General features: G+C 40.0%; 1 protein-coding gene and 1 pseudogene across 1 annotated transcript in view; both read right to left on the bottom strand.

The window, feature by feature from the left end:
- The window catches only part of KCNK2 (potassium two pore domain channel subfamily K member 2), a 208,097-nt gene extending 206,895 nt beyond the window's left edge, over positions 1 to 1,202 (bottom strand). The window contains exon 1 of the mRNA XM_043924206.1: positions 871 to 1,202. Coding sequence (XP_043780141.1) covers positions 871 to 904 — 34 coding nt within the window. The 5' untranslated portion in view covers positions 905 to 1,202. The remainder of the gene's footprint in view (positions 1 to 870) is intronic.
- Positions 1,203 to 6,351: 5,149 nt separating this feature from the next.
- The window catches only part of LOC122707477, a 50,313-nt pseudogene continuing 40,186 nt past the window's right edge, over positions 6,352 to 16,478 (bottom strand).

Genomic DNA, 16,478 nt, shown 5'->3' on the forward strand with positions numbered 1-16,478 from the left:
TTGTTAAACAATTTAATCACACATTCATGGGTAAGTTCGTAAAGTGAAATCCCGATATGAAATGACTACTGTACAATCAGGATACTTGTTCTATTACCCAACATCAGCCTATACTCAACATGCAACAACTATCAAGTATGTACTCTGTGCCAGGCACAGAGCTTATGGACTTAGCTATATTTAATAATTACATAGCATTATGCTATTATGAGCTTGATTCACATGTTCAAGATTGTAACAATATTCAGATGGAGTTAGAAGTCTTATATAGAGAAATCTAAATGATTTTTAGAATTACTTACCAATATATTATGGAAATGTAAATATTTTAAAATGCCTTAGTTCTCAAGTTTAAAACTATCATACCTCTTCTTCCCTATTTTCAAAATTCTAACACACCTCTTCCCCCTACTGTATATAAATTAGATTCACTAAGGAAAGAGCTAATATTCTCTCTAAGCAAATTACAAATACTGTGTCAAACTATGAAAAAACACAACTGCAGGATTAAACATAACATGAAACCAAAGTAACATCATTTAAATAACCAGAATCCAAATGTGAGGGGATTTATAGATACAAATATTGATCAACTTTACATTGCCAGAGTAATATATCACACATTAAAAGCCTGTTATTATGTGCCTATTGTATAAAACATGCCCATGTCAACTTGCAACTTATTTGTGTTGCAAGGTCATGGAAAAAATTCCAGTAACTAATCCTCTGTTGGAATCACCCATTGAGTTTAATTATAGACTTGACTATAATGAAGACTCCTTACATCAAGTACTTGCTTGGAAATCTAACTCCACATACTCTAGAAATTTTGAAAATATTTAGATACTTGATTATCACAAAAATACTTACAGTAGAAGTTCCTTTTTGCTCGTGGGTTCATCATTTGGGGGTGTTTTCATCAGGAGTCATCATGCTTTTGATCTTTAAAGCCGTTCTTCCTCCAAGGTTTCTTGTCCGTAATTTCCCAAACAGAGTCACTTGTACTAACAAGCCATCGTCCCATACTGTTTCCTTTTTGTGTGTGAATGTTACCCTGTAGATCGATTTCCTGTCCAGAAACACTCAAAAGTGAACAAACGCTGCCGTATGCAAGTGAAAATGTGCTACTCAAACACTGTTTTTGTGGTTTGGTTCAGGAAGAAATTCCCTCATTGAAAGGAGGAACTATATCACAGTTGTCCCAGAGAACTTAAAAGGCAGAAGTTTCTTCCTTATGAATGAACATATCCAAATTGCCAGAGTCATTTACTTGCATTAGTTTGTGGCTCAAGTCCTACTGCACCCAAAGCATCGTGTACTGTGTGCAGCCTAAAGACACTCCCAATTGCCACAGTAATAATATCCCAACTATATTTTAAAATCAGGCTTAGTATGCTTTGAAGTACATAATGTTTTCCATTCCTGAAAGGACAAAGAGATCTACATTGTCAAAGTTTATTTTTAAGCTCATATGCTTGCTAAGTGCAGTGGCGAGCAGGCTTTCCGTGCCTGTAGTACCATAGCTGGAACCTATTAATGCAAACAGATGAATCGCTGGCTTGGTTCCACATGGGCTTTTATTTCTTCTTTTTTTTAAAAAAAAAAAAAACCTTATCTAAATTGTACTGATTATAATTTCTTAAATCAAGAATGCTATCACTTTTCTGAGCTTGCTTGTTTGAATTTGATCAGTACAGAAGCAATGCAAGCCAGGCAAATACGAGGAAGGTTTCCAATAGCTTTTGCAGAGATAAGAAAGTTAGTGATTAGAGGCAGCTCCTGTTTCTGGAGTAAGTTTGAGGGGCATTTGGAGACAATAAAAATGACAACAAATTTTAAATAAAGAAACCAAAGATAAGGAATGAAAGGCAGAGTGAGAGAGAGGAGAGAAGAGGAGAGGTCAAGAGAGAGAGCCAAAGCCAGACTGAGAGAGAGAGAGAGGGGGGTGCTTTGACCATTAACAATAATTCTTCACATATTTTCTTATTGTTGGGAAAGCAAATTGCTCTGGTTTGTATAACCCCCTACCAGTCTGCTCAACCCACCAAAATTAGCCCACATGTCATCTAATACCAGACTAAGACTTGTGGAAACACATTACTGCACTATTAGAGCCATAACAAAATACAGCTGAGCAGTGAGCTTAAGGCGGTAGGGTGACCCTGGGGTAATACAACCCGTGTTATGGAATTTCTAGCCCAAATTTTAAACATCTGGTTTTGATATGATAATAAATGTGATAATGTACATTAAATACCAGTATTCAGGTAACCTAATCTTTCCATCTGACTAAAACAATGCACGCTTTTCAAATCATGTGGGAGTGAGAGAAATTGGACAGACACATATTTATACCTGCATATAGCAAAATAACCCTCGCCAGGCACAAACTTACGTGTATACATAAGTGGCAACAGCACATAAGCTGACTTCATTCAGAATTGAGTGAGTTTTCACTGAATCCCCGTGCTCTCTTTTCTGGACGCCTCTTTGCACAGTTGCACTAACTGGTAGGACAGTTGGCTGAGAGAGAGGGGAATGGAAAGAGAGGTGAAAAATAATAATGCTCATTGGACCAGACAGAGACCTGAACCCCTGACCTTCGCTTCATTAGTACCATCTCATCCTACAGTCTGATGAAGGACCCAGTCACTGGCAACTTGAAAAATAAACTAATCAGATTATCCTTATCCTGTTTTAACTTTGTGGGAAAGAATTTCTGCATTTCAAATCCAAACATGACCATATTACTAGATGTCATGTAATTCAGAGCTGTAAATGGTTTTAGAGCCTAGAAGTTAAGATTTCTTTAAATTAGCATCTTAGAATTAGACCAGTGGATGAAAAAGCCCTAACTCATAAACGTTTGCTGACCTTATATATTTGCAAATGAGAAAGCTGATGAAGTGACCCAAGGATGGAGAAGGTGAAAGCTACTGGGGTGAAAGTCATGTTGGGAATGACGAAAGGTTGGTTAATGTGGGATTGAGAGATAAGGAAGTGGTTAATGAAGGTTGATGGTTTGTTTCCTCCTGATGCACAAAGTTCCATGATTCAGGTGAATGGTATTTGAAGGAGTTGGCACAAAATAAAAACCTCAAATGCTCTTTCTTGGTTTGAGTCAAACCCAAACCTTTTCAAAGGCGTGAAAACATGCAGCCACACTGGTATGGTTTTCCTTTGCTGGGTCACCCTTCTGCCTGGTGCTGGCCAGCACCACACAGAAGTCTTGCGACATGAGCCATTTCCATGGAATTTTAAATTCTGCCAAAAAAAAAAAAGAGGGATTGGAAATTTCATGAGAATGGTTATTCTTAGGAGATTTCCATCCCAGATTCCTAATTTGTGTGGCTCCGATAAACATCTACAAGGCACTGCCAACCTTCTGACGTCCCTGATGCATTTATTTTCAATAACATTTCTGCATAGAGACCTCAAAGTAACAGTGAATGCAATGGTTTGTTTTGAAATATTTTCTGTATGCCAGCCCATGATCCCCCTACCTATGTGGAAATGGGTTTGGAACGCCATTTGCAACACAAACATTGGGTTTCAATGTCCCCAGAACATGTTCAATTTTTAGATGAGACATGTTCACATTCTCCCAAATGAAAACAACCTACCCCAAAAGAACCCTTCAATTAAATTATTTTACTTCTGAGAACTTCAAAATATTGTAAGAATATTTTCCTGGCATACTGTTACATGTATAACTGCCCAAGGTCTTCCTATAGGTTTGTTTCCACGAGAAGACTATATGGTAAATACAACCAACATCTCACTAACTGGGACACTGTATCAGTTAGTCATTGCTATGTAACACACCTACTCCAAAACTCAATGGCTTAAAATAATAGACATACATTATTGTTGGCTGTTTTACAGGTCAGCATAATAATTCTGGTCATATCTGGGCAATAGCTGCATGTCAAGTAGGTGACTCTGTGATCTTTATTAGTTTGGGAAGTTAGCTCTCTGCAAGCTGATATAGAATAGACTCATATAACTCAATAGCTGGGAAAACTGAACTCTTGTTTCTTCACTTGTACCCGTTTTTCATAACCCTTCAATAAGTGAGCTCAGGAACTCTCTGGCCAGCTTAAATATGTTTTCAAGGCAATCAAAGCAAGAGAGGAAGTATAAATGTAGAAGTGTACTTTAACACCTCTATTTGGGTCAACTTGCTGAGCCCAGAGTCAATGTGCGTTTTTGGAAGCGGCAGAGATTCAGTACCAAAAGATGTGGATACACAGATGCATGGAAAGTTGGGGCCATTCATACACTCTCTCTACCACAGGCATACGGAAAATAAGAAGTCAGTCATAGTCAGTCACTTGGATGAATCCACAACAATTTCAGCTTTCTAGGTGCCTCAGAAGTAAAGGCTCTGCTTCCCCATGCAGGAACCTCAGGAGATGTGGGTTCGATCCTTGGATCTGCAAGATCCACTCCAGGAGGAAATGGCAACCCACTCCAGTATTCTTGCCAGGACAATCCCACGGACTGCAGTCTACAGGGCTGCAAAGTGTTGGACACGCCCGAGTGACTGAGCACACACACAACGTTGGGATGCCTCAACCTGTGAGATTAGAATCAGCTTTCAGCACCGAGAGAGGAGGAAAGCCAAATCCCAAATTGACGTGGGTGGAAAGTGCCCTAAGAATGCACAGGCAACACACCAAAACGGCACCTGTGAGAGAGACGAAGTTGGAGGGATGGCCGGAGATGGCATGAGGAACGCGTGAGAGACAAAGGGAGCCGCTAACCATGATGAACCAAGCTAGCAAGCACTAACAGTTACAAAGACGAACACTCGGGGGAAATCTCACCAGGTTAATATTCTTCAAGGTGGTTCTTTGAGGAGGAGCACAGTTACAGATGTAATCATCTACAGGAGACAGGGAAGTTTATTCAATAGAATAGTCACGAAAATGAGGTAACAGAAGAGCACCCGTGTCAAGGGCACACTTGCTACTCTTACCTCCAGCCAATATCGGCTGTGAACGATTGAGCACTTAGTATGGACAGACACTAAAACTTTATAATGATTTTTCCTAATTTTGAAAATACTTTGAAAAACATCAGTAGGCATGATTTGCCCATAGGCCATAAAGGTGAAACTCCAGATATAGAGGTTTCATTTCTATGGAGCAATCTCTAACAGACATTCCAAATATATATATTAACATTAACAAATTATAAGTGATTTGCCACCAGACTATAAATAATGTAAAAGTTGTTAGATCTTCCTAGAGTATCAAACACATAGTTAAGAGGTTCCTAGAGATATTTTTGGCTTTCCCTGGTGGCTCAGTGGTAAAGAATCCACTTGCAATGCAGGAGACGCAGGTTCAATCCCTGGGTCAGGAAGATCCCCTGGAGAAGGAAATGGCAGCCCACTCCAGTGTTCTTGTCTGGGAAATCCCATGGTCAGAGGAACGTGGCAGGCTACATTCTGTGGGGTCGCAAGACTTAGATACGATTTAGCAACAAAACCACCAACCACCACAAAGATATTTTTATCTCCTGAAAGCTTTTGCATTTTAAAAGTTTGCATTTTTGTGTTCTTTATCTAGAATTCTAATGGGCACTTCTAGAATCCCACTCCAAAGTTAATTGCCCCTTATTTTTTTTTTATGTTCAAATCCATTTTATTAAAATTATTTGGCAATTCTGGCAGCGGTACAAAGTTTGACCACTGGACACAAAATAGACATGAGTCTCTAATTTTGGTTTGTTGTGGGTTTGGGTACATGTACTTTTCTAAATCTTCTGCCCTTCATTTCATTACCAAATGGCAATGTGCCTTAAGTTTCCCTATCTACAATACTCTATTATTTATAGAACAGGTATTTGTAAAATAATATTGGAAAACTAAAATGCACAGATGTAAAAAACTCTCTTCAAATATTAAGAACATATAAAGCATATTGAAGACATCTACGTTTAGTCCTTCAAGTAACTAGACAAGTGGTTTGATGTCTTGTATTACATTTATTTATTGCTAATTACAATTCAGAGACTAAAGCATTTCCAAAAACTATGAAACCCTTCATCGACATTCACAGTATGGTTCCAGTGGGTTTTGAGAGTAAAACCCAGTGGCGCACGTGATTTGGTATTTTAAAATCACAAGCTTTTTTTTATCTTTAGTGGGATTTTTTTCTTCTATAATAGCTCAGGGCACTATTTGCTTACTTAATGCCTTATAATTAACATCTGCTTTACAGTATTAATGATCTAAGCATTGGCCTTGTAAAGTATATTACTGGAGAGCAAATGGTGGGAGACCTTTTCCAAGGCAAAAGTGTCATGGAACTTAAAGTAAAATCTCTGAGGGTTTGGTACTCCTTAGTCATTCTCCAGTGGTCCTTGAGTTGTGAGTGGAGTCCTGATTCCAGAGTTGCCATGGAATGTCATGGTGACTGTTTTTACATCCTGTTCTTTGATCAAAGGCATAGTAGGTATCAAACGGCGAACTGTTCAAGTGAAGGCTCGGGGCAGGTTCTGTATGGCTGATACTCTGTACTCAATGTAAGCCAATGGAATCATTGATGTAGGCACACTGGTTTTCCCTCAAGATTCGTTCAAACTTCTTGATTTGAAGTTTGCAGAATAATGTCTCTTTTAGATTTCCCTGCAGCATGTTCAGAAAGCAGAGGGAGTCGGTGCGATCCTGGATACTGCGGCCGTGTCTTTCACCCATAGCATCCTGAGATTAAATTTTCCATTTCCTTGATTCTCCAGGTTTCAGGTACACTTGTACTGGTCACACTTGGCATACACTGCCCCCTCAGCGGGGTTTGCTCTCATAGGCTTCCGAGAATGCCTGCATGTCCTCCACACTGATCTGCTCGCCTGCAAAGAGCTGGCGTGGGGTGCCGATCAGACTGGCCAGGGCAGGGCGTGTGGCTTTAGCACCTCAGTCTGCCGGCTCTATCCCTTGCCGAACTGTCTCGCTGCTGGGCTGCAATGGAGGAGCTGAGCGAGCTGGGGAGGGGGCAGGGAGGCAATGTCCCTAGCTGCTAGCTAGTCAGTTACACACAGACACAAAAGCCCTAGACGCACGAGGGCCACAGTGTAAAGAAACCTCGCCAAGACACCCACTGTGGTAGATCTGGGTATGCACTGCTCACACGTATAGGGACCACACCTGCCCCTTAGGTATTTTTAAAGTCAACTTGCTCATGACACTTTACTACATAATGACTTTCTGTTCGTAAGAGTATTGCTCTAATACTTTTATTCTGAACCCTCATCTTGTTGATTTCTAGAACGCATGTTTTCCTATATAGATCTCTTCCCACAGTACCTAGAAAATACATATAAATTAAGCACTTACAAGTCTCGGCCTTGTTTATCTGAAAGATTGTTACTCACCCTGCCATTTTCTGAATTTGAAGCTTATTGATTCAACTTCTCCACTTGTATTGTTGGCTTCCTACCTCTTTTTGTTTATTCTACAGGCTGCCTAGAGGGAAGCTGTTTAAAATCCAAAGATCTATTTCTTCTGCTCTGGGGAGACAGCCCTTACTAGGCATCCAATTCTTGGCATTGTTTGGAAGACTATCCTGTCTATTTCCAGACAAATTTTTACTGCAAGTGGTTAATCCAAGGGATGAAAGAGAGGATGACAGGTAAAGATGGTTTTCTTTAGCTTCCTAAACCAAATCTCCCAATAAATCTTCATTACTCTGTTTTCAGACTTTTCACTTGGATCTCAGAAAATATAAACACCCATTCCAAAGCTTGGCATACTTTCACATTGTATTCTGTACAAGCTTATACATACTTCTTTCTCTTTCTTTAGTGCAGAGATTTGAGGATGCATTATATATTATGTTGGTACTACTACTGCATCTGAGATTGACTAGCTGATATTGTATTATCATATTTTATCCTCCTGTCTATATTCTCTTGATGTCACCTGACTCCCAGGCCCTCGGCAACTTCCTCCATCCAGTTTCTGACCCTGAGAGCTACTTGTGGGTCTGATGTGTGATTTGATTTTGTACCTGAGGCCAAACAAGCGAAAATATATGGAGCCCCTGGTTCCTTTCACCACTTCCAGAAGCACACATTGCATAGAGTGTGATGGCTTCCCCAAAGCTGCTGAAGGGACCAGGTGATAGAACTTTCTAAGTGTATGTGAATCAACTCTCTCAAGTCCATCTGTGACCAACAAGAAACAGAAGATGAAAGAGAGCAGGTAGATAAATGCCATCTCGCTTCTTCCCTGAGATGGGCTGTTAGAGATACAAGGTTCCGCCGTGCCATCTGGGTGAGCAATACCACACACGGCCAAGCAGGTGCATAGCTGATGGCCTGGCCACGTCTTATTGTGGCTCTTTGTGAAGCAGTGGTCAGTATGCTAACACGTCAGCTTGAATGTGCTTCCCATTGTTCGCTGCCACACTCGCCCTTTTCTTCACTCTAGTTAACTTGGAATTCTTTTTTTTTTTAACTTATTTATTCATTTATTTTGGGCGGCATCGGGTCTTAGCTTAGGTGCATGAGCTCCAGAACATACGGACTCTGAAGACAGTGGAATTCAGGCTGTTTACTGGGGGCATGCGAGCTCAATATTTGTGGTGCATGGGCTCAGAGGCCTCAAGGCATGTGAGACTCTCAGTTCCCTGACCAGGACTCGAACCTGCATTCCTTGCATTGGAAGGCAGATTCTTAATCACTGGACCACCAAGGAAGTCCTTACCCTGGAGTTCTCTTTCCAAAAAAGCATTAGCACCACAGCCTTTTGTTACGTTCAGTTTTCAAGAGAATCCAGGGGAAGACATCTGTGCATGTATATATGTGCATATAATATATATATATATAATTATACAAACACAGTTTGATATATATATATATATATATGAAAAATTAAAACCTATGATAATTTACTTCCTTTTACTATTCCATATAAAGTTCCATACCACATAAAACCCCTAAGAACTCTATGGTGACATTATGACATAAGATATTTAAGTCATAAAAAATTTATAAACCCTAGAATTTTTGTTTGCTCTTTATGGTTTTGTTTTGTTCTTTGCTAGTGGGGAAAAAAAAAAAAAAGCTTTACACAAAGTAATAAATATGAACTTTGTAAAATAGCAGCTATAAATTTTGGAAAATGGTCATTAAGAACACTAATCCTTTAGGAAAGTGGGGTTTCAGACTCTCAGAATTCTATATAAATGAAATAAGTACTGTGAAGACTTTTAGCTTAAGACATTTTTCAGCTTAAAATACTTTTCTCTTAAATGTTATGAAGCCTGAAACCAAAAATCTGTTTTAGCTGTTCTGCTAATAGCAGAGGCATATTTTAAGATTGATGTCCATTTAAGTTTTATGTGTGCTATTTTATTTCGTGTTGGGTAGGAAATGAGGCAAACGTCTAATGCCATTTGCAGTATACTTTTATAATATACATAGCAAAACAATACAGATGTTTAAATGATCTTGATTTTATCCTTCTTATTTCCCAATTCTAAATCAAGGCATGCATATTAATTTGTGGATTGATAGTCCAGCATTATTGATCCTGATCAGTATCTTTTTCTTATGTCAGCCTTAGGGATCGTTTCAGAAATCAGACCATTTGTAGTTGATTCATTGCTGTCTGTGGGGGAAGGATAATTTCATATTCATTCAAGGCCTATCTGAGAGTCAACACACTTCAAAACACTGAGGAGAGACCATGGACGACACAGCCTTGAGATAAATCCTATAAAATAATTTCAATCACAACTTTTCAGAACTTACTAAGCAGAGAGATCAGGGAAGAAAAGCCATCAAGGCAAGCTTTTCAAAGAGGAATCTTTTCAGAATTGTTGGTCCTGGGCCATTTGGCTGAGAGTGAAGAGTGAAAGGAAGTCCATAAAGATACCCCTGAGGTCAAGGATGAGGAGCTATGTCTCTGGCCACTGGGACAAGAGCAACTTCAAGAAGACAGCGATCTTAGTATCCTATCCACCAGTCCTTCCAGACGCTGGAGGGAGTGCCCTTCTCTTCTGGATCAGGCCTAGATCAGCCCAAGTAGAAGAGAGATCCTACAAAGATCTGGAAAGGAGACCCAGAGGAAAGAAGAACAAGGCCCAGTGGCTGGCCCGGGACACAACACACGGTAGGCCGTCCATGCATAGAATGTGACTGTGGAATAACCCATTTTAGTTCTATGTGGGCAACACTGCAACACTGAGCCAGTTACCTTCTTACTTCTTTCCTTTGAGTGTTAATTTCTCCACCTGTACAATGGGGATAATAAAAATTCTTTTTCTAAGAACAATTTCAAGGATAAAATGCAATAATAATAGTACTTTGGAATTCACAAAGGCATAAACAAACCCAGGAGTGGAAAAAAAGAGAGCAGCATCCATATTCTTCTTTTCAAATATGCACAGATTTTTACCATTTGTCATCTTTAGTGTTCCCTACAAAAGCAGATCCTAATATGAGGACTTGTATCCTGGTATGAGGAGCAAGTCTTAGAAGAAGGAGAGAGGGAAGAGGGAAAGTTAAAGAGGAGGGAAAAGCTAATTTTTGAGGTCACTTCTGTGGACTACTGGGGCTTGTTCTTGCAGGAGGGTTTATAAAAAGTATATTAATGTATCTTAGAACTATCCACCTGGGGATGAATTTATCCATCTGTTCCCACACTCCATAAACAATGCTCCTGGAAGCGGTACTCTCCCAATTTCCAAGTACACTCAAATCCTTGAGAGAGCAGATTTCCACCAGGGGCTATGGAAAGAAATGTGCACATAACAGAAGATATCACGAGGTGAACCGAAGCCACAGGGAGAGAGGCTCAGAGGATGTGAGTACAGTCACTGGAGATAGCAGATATCATTTTAGTAGCAAAAAAACAGAGCAAAATTTCTCTTTGGCAGTCTTCTATTTAACATAGCATATAATTGAACACGGAGTATAACACTGATATTTGCTGAATCCTCTTGCCTCACAGAAATCTTATTGAACTTCACCTTAGTGAAGCCCAAAGAGTCCCCAGCTTCACTTTTTGCAGATTCCTGACAGTTTAGGATCTCTGTTTGTTGGCTTATTACCTAGAATCGCAAAGTCCAAACTCTAAATCAATTTCTGTGGAAACACTATGTGGGTTGAATAGCTTTAAGACTTAAAGGATCTGGGGGCATGGGGAGGTATCAGTCACTCAGTCGTGTACGACTCTGTGAATCCGTGGACTGTAGCCCACAAGGCTCCTCTGTCCATGGAATTTTCCAGGCAAGAATATTAGAGTGGGGTGCCATTTCCTCGTCCAGGGGATCTTTCTTCACCCAGGGATTGAACCCATGTCTCTTGCATTTCCTGCATTGGCAGGCGGATTCTTTACCACTGTGCCACCTGGGAAGCCCGGTAGGGGTACCTCTCATTCTGCCCCCTGTCTGTCATCTTGCTCTCTCCACTCACCCATTCCCTCTTCTTATGCTACACCTTCAAGCCTGTTCACAAATGTATCCCATTTGCTCACTCACACAGAAGTTCATCCATACTCAGTCCTTAGAAGCTTGGCTTCTCTCTACAAAACTGGGTTTCTACCTTCAAGGAGTTCTTGTATAATCTACTAAATTGTTTTTCTCCATAGCATGAAATAAAGATATATGATTTCCTCTGTGTGACTCAATAAAACTGTTTTTGACTGAAAAAATCTTGTCATAAACATTTTCTTTTTCCTAAACTATCCCTTGCATAAAATAGAATACTCATGGTGGACTAGCTCAATTCTCCCTTTAAAATGCTTGCATGGCTCAAAGCATTTCCCCTAACTCTTTAAAGTTATTATATTTATACATTTTCCTTTTTATGATTTTTGAATAATGCCTACGTCTTCCCACTAGAGTGTAAACTCCAACGGTGTCACAACCAAGTTTTGCTTTGCTGGGCGCTAAATCATTGGTACCCTGTAGTCAGTCTGGCACAAAAGTAGATGATCAATACAAATGTTCAATGAACAAATGAATGAAATTTTATCTGTGAACTTTTAAATTTCTTCTTGCATAGGTAGAAGAAAAGAATTGGAGAAAAAGAAAAGCTCAAGTCCCAGAAAAGTTAAGTGTCTTGCTGAAGGTCACAGAACTGATTGATAGGAGAGTGATTTAACAAGCCTGCCATGCTCATTGCTTCAGCCCTCTTGTAACATTAGACTGTAATTCATCGCGATATTGCCTAATAGGAACAGTATGATAAATCCAGTGTTTTCTCTCAAACCTCTATGCTTGACTTCAGAAATATCAAAGAAGTCTGGTCTGTGTTCTCTGACTCTTTTCTGCCTACGGAGAGGTAGCAAATGATTATAGTTTACATTGGAAAATGATGCTTCGGGGCTATGTCCCTCCCCCATCTTTTGAAATAACTACTATTTTTAAAAATTTTTACTGGGGTACAGTTGATTTACAATGTTGTTAGTTTTTGCTGTACAGCAAAATGAGCCATTTATACATGCACATATATCCACTCTTTTTTAGATTCTATTCCCATTTAGGTCTTTACAGGCTAAGTAGAGTTCCCTGTGCTATACGGTAGGTCCTTATTAGTTATCTATGTTACATAGAGTAGTGAATTGATGCTTTCAAATTGTGCTGCTAGAGAAGACTCTTTTTATGTGAAATCACAACTTTAAAACTCCTCTTTATTTCCGATGAAGCATTCGGTGATTTAGGACAAGGATCATTCCTCACATACACCAAAAAGCAATGAGTTCTACTCTCAAGAACACACAGAACAAAACAGCACAGAAGGACAGCACTTACAAGGTCTCATAAAAACAACTAAGTAAAGCTGTTGGTCCGCTCTGGGACTTCAAAGAGCCCCAGAAAATCACGTAAAAGGGAAGTAAAAAATCTGACTTTATTTCAACACCTCTTAAAAGGAGTCAGATCAGAATATAAAATTTCACTCGGAGCCTGGGGGTGGATGCACTTTTATTTTCTTATTTTTTTCTGGTCTGCCAGGGTGAACAGCTTAGGAGCTCAGGAGGGGAAGCCTGTGGCTTCAAGTCCAGGTGGAGCCCACTTTGCTGATGACTTTTGAGAAGGGCAGAGGGAAATCAGAAGTTGTCATCTAAGCGCCTGGAATTCAAAACCATGTCACTACCCAAATATTATGCAACTTGTTTTAAGACAGAGCCTGCAAACACAAAAAGTGTTAGTTGCTCAGTCATGTCCAATTCTTTGCAACCCTGTGGACTGTAGTCCATCAGGCTCCTCTGTCCATGGAATTCTCCAGGCAAGAATACTGCAGTGGATGGCCATTTCCTTCTCCAGAGGGTCTTCCCAACCTGGGGACTGAACCTGGGTGTCCTGCATTACAAGATAGATTCTTTACTGTCTGAGCCACATGGGTAGTGCACACAGAAACCTCACATGCACTAGGAAAAGGGACAAGAACAGTAATTTGATAGAAGCCTGGACCAGACCTACAGGCCTCTCACATTATTCACCCTTAACCCATCTCTCAAAGATTTACTTCTGTAACTGCCAATATTCACTAAATGTGATAAAAGTTCACTATTTTGCACAAAACAAGGGGAGATGGTGCTTTTAGTAATGGCGTAGCGATGATATTCACTTAAATGTGTTAATGTTATTTCCTGAAAACCTGCTCACACATTTTAAATGGTAAGCCACCTTTCTGATGATAAACATCAACAACAGCCTTGAAACACTATTCCAAATTAGTATGGCTAACACCAATGGTGTTTGCTATGAGTGACTTACAAATAATCTCTAGCACGTAATCCCCACCTGGGATCCTACCTGTTATATGCAAAACCCTTTAGAGCTTAGTGGACTGCCTGCATTCCCATAAGGGCACCATGAATTATTTCTCACAGGGAAAAAGCATTTTAAAAGGTACATAATGATAAGGAAACTATCAGAGCAACCCGTCTCTGTTACTGTAGAGGGTAGGATAATTTACCTCCTTCCTTCACTCTTCTTTCTTCTATACTACACCCTGGTTCCTGAAGCCAACTGTACTTTTAAAAAAAAAAAAAAACCTAGTGACCCTGCTTTGTAACACGTTCCATATGTTTCACAGGCTTCATAAAACAATTCCACATTAGTTTCCCTAGCCTAGTGTTTAGATCGTGACATCTGTTTTTTCCTAGGTTTTCATGATTTATTTTGGTGTCTGTGTGAACTTGCTCTATAAGAGTAAAAGGAATTTGCTTAGATTCCCTTTTCCTGGAATGTATCCTGATGCCGTGCAGACTATCGGACTTCCCATCCACAGAAGATCTGCCACTATCAAGCCTAGAGCTGCCACTTACTATGAAGTCACCCAAGTCATTTCATCTCTCTGGACCTCAATTTCCACATCTGTAAAATGGGGATAATAGCAGAAATAACTGTTTTAATAAGCGTGTGGGGAATGTTTAAATTAATAAGTTATTATACACACACACACACACACACACACACATAACCTTTTGCCACCTGATAACCATTTGCTGCATGAACAAGGAAATGAAGGCCAGCAAAGATACAGAGTATGAGAAACCTATCTCTTAGAGACCTTCCTTTGTGCTTTGGCATTAATAACTAAAGCAACCTACACTTACTATGTGCCATGTTCTCATCAATCAGTCAAATCAGTATATATAAATATAGGTCAAAAAGGCAAAATTAGCACCAAGTGAAGCCAAATTTGATACTGAAGCTAAAGATAGTCAGGAATACTAATCTTATTTTTATTTAAAAATTTGATATGCTATTCATCAGATTTTTACATCTTGACATTTTAAAAGCATTGTATGAAAATATTATGTATCTTGACTACTTGATGTGCCCTCCCCCAATTAAACTTTATGTCCAAAGCACAAGCCGCACTGTCACAGCTGCTCCTGGACAACCGCGAGCAAATGAGACTCAGCTCCCGTCTTCATGTTACTCAGAATCAAGTGGGAGGAGGGACAGGCCTTAACAAAGTCATCACAAGAATATTTATACATTTTTTTCCATTAAAAATGCAAGAGTTTTATATTATCCCTTCGGCCTGAGGATGAGTACAGATGCTCTTTTTGAAATTATGAGCTTAAGTTTCAGTTCACTCGTTTCTCAGTAAAGAGATATTCAGTGTCTACTACACTGCAGGCACTGCTCTAGGTGCTGGGGAAGAGCAAAAGAGACACAAATTTCTACTTTCACAAAGTTATAGTCTAGTATGGAAGAGAGACAATGAACAACAGATGAATAAAATACACCATATGCCATACGGTGCTAAGTTATAAAGTTTGTGTTATAAATAAATGGAAGGGAGAGAGAAGCTATCCGAGAGAATTAAAACATTAGACAAGGAATTGTGACCTTGGGGGATGTGAGAGAGAGGAATGCAGAAAACTGCAAGGAAATAGTCCAGGCGAAGGTAGAAGTTACTGCAGGGCAGAGACCCTGAAGTGGGAATGCGCCTATCAAGTGTTTAAGAAAATGGCAAAGATGGGAATTCCCTGGGGTCCAGTGGTTAAGACTCCACACTTCCACTGCAGAGGGCACGGGTTCAATCCCTGGTCAGGAAACTAAGATCCTACATGCTGCATGGTGTGTCCAAACAAGCAAAACTTTTCAGAAAGGAAGGAAGAAAGAAAATAGCAAAAAGGCCAGGGAGCCAAGGAGAGAGTGAGCAGGAATTTAGATCAAAAACTTAATGTTGGGCTGATCACGGCGGACCTCTTCAATCATAAGTGCTTTGCTTTGCACTCTGGCCTGGCGGGGCAATCACTGAAAGAATCTGGGTAAAGGAGTGGAGATCTGACTTGGGCTTAGCAGGATCAGGCCAGTGCTGTGCTGAGATGGACTCACCGGGAACAAGAGAAGAAGTCGGACCATTTAAGAGCTCACCACACAATCCAGGCGGGATATGATTGTGGCTTGGACCAGTGTAAGAGCTCTGGAGGAAGAATCTAAGCAGTCAGATTCTGGATGTATTTTGAAAATGGAGCCAACGATGTTTGCTGTTTGTTGCTTTGCATGTGACATGAAAGAGAAAGAAGTGTAAAGGTTATCAGGGTTTTTGGTCTAAGCAACTGGAAGAATGGAGTTATAATCAATCAACTGAGATAAGAATGTAAAGAAGTAGGTCTGAGAGGGAACATATAGGCAATTGGTTTGGGATATGTTAATTTCAAGATGCCTGTTAATCACCAAAATGGACACGGGAAGCAGACATTTGGATATAGTTTTGAACTCTAGAGCTAGGGTACCATTTGGATCTAGAGATACAAATTTGGGAGTCATCAATATATGAATGTGAAAGTGTTAGTCGCTCAGCCATGTCTGACTCTTTGCTATCCCATAGACTGTAGTCTGCAGGCTCCTCTGTCCGTGGGATTCTCCAGGCAAGAATACTGGAGTGAGTAGCCATACCCTTTTCCAGGGGATCTTTCTGACCCAGGGATCAAACCCAGGTCTTTGGCATTGCAGGCAGATTCTTTATTGGTATATAAAGCCATGGTATTAGATGTA

The sequence above is a fragment of the Cervus elaphus genome, chromosome 14 (genome assembly GCF_910594005.1).
Source record: "Cervus elaphus chromosome 14, mCerEla1.1, whole genome shotgun sequence".
NCBI classification, from domain to species: Eukaryota; Metazoa; Chordata; class Mammalia; order Artiodactyla; family Cervidae; genus Cervus; species Cervus elaphus.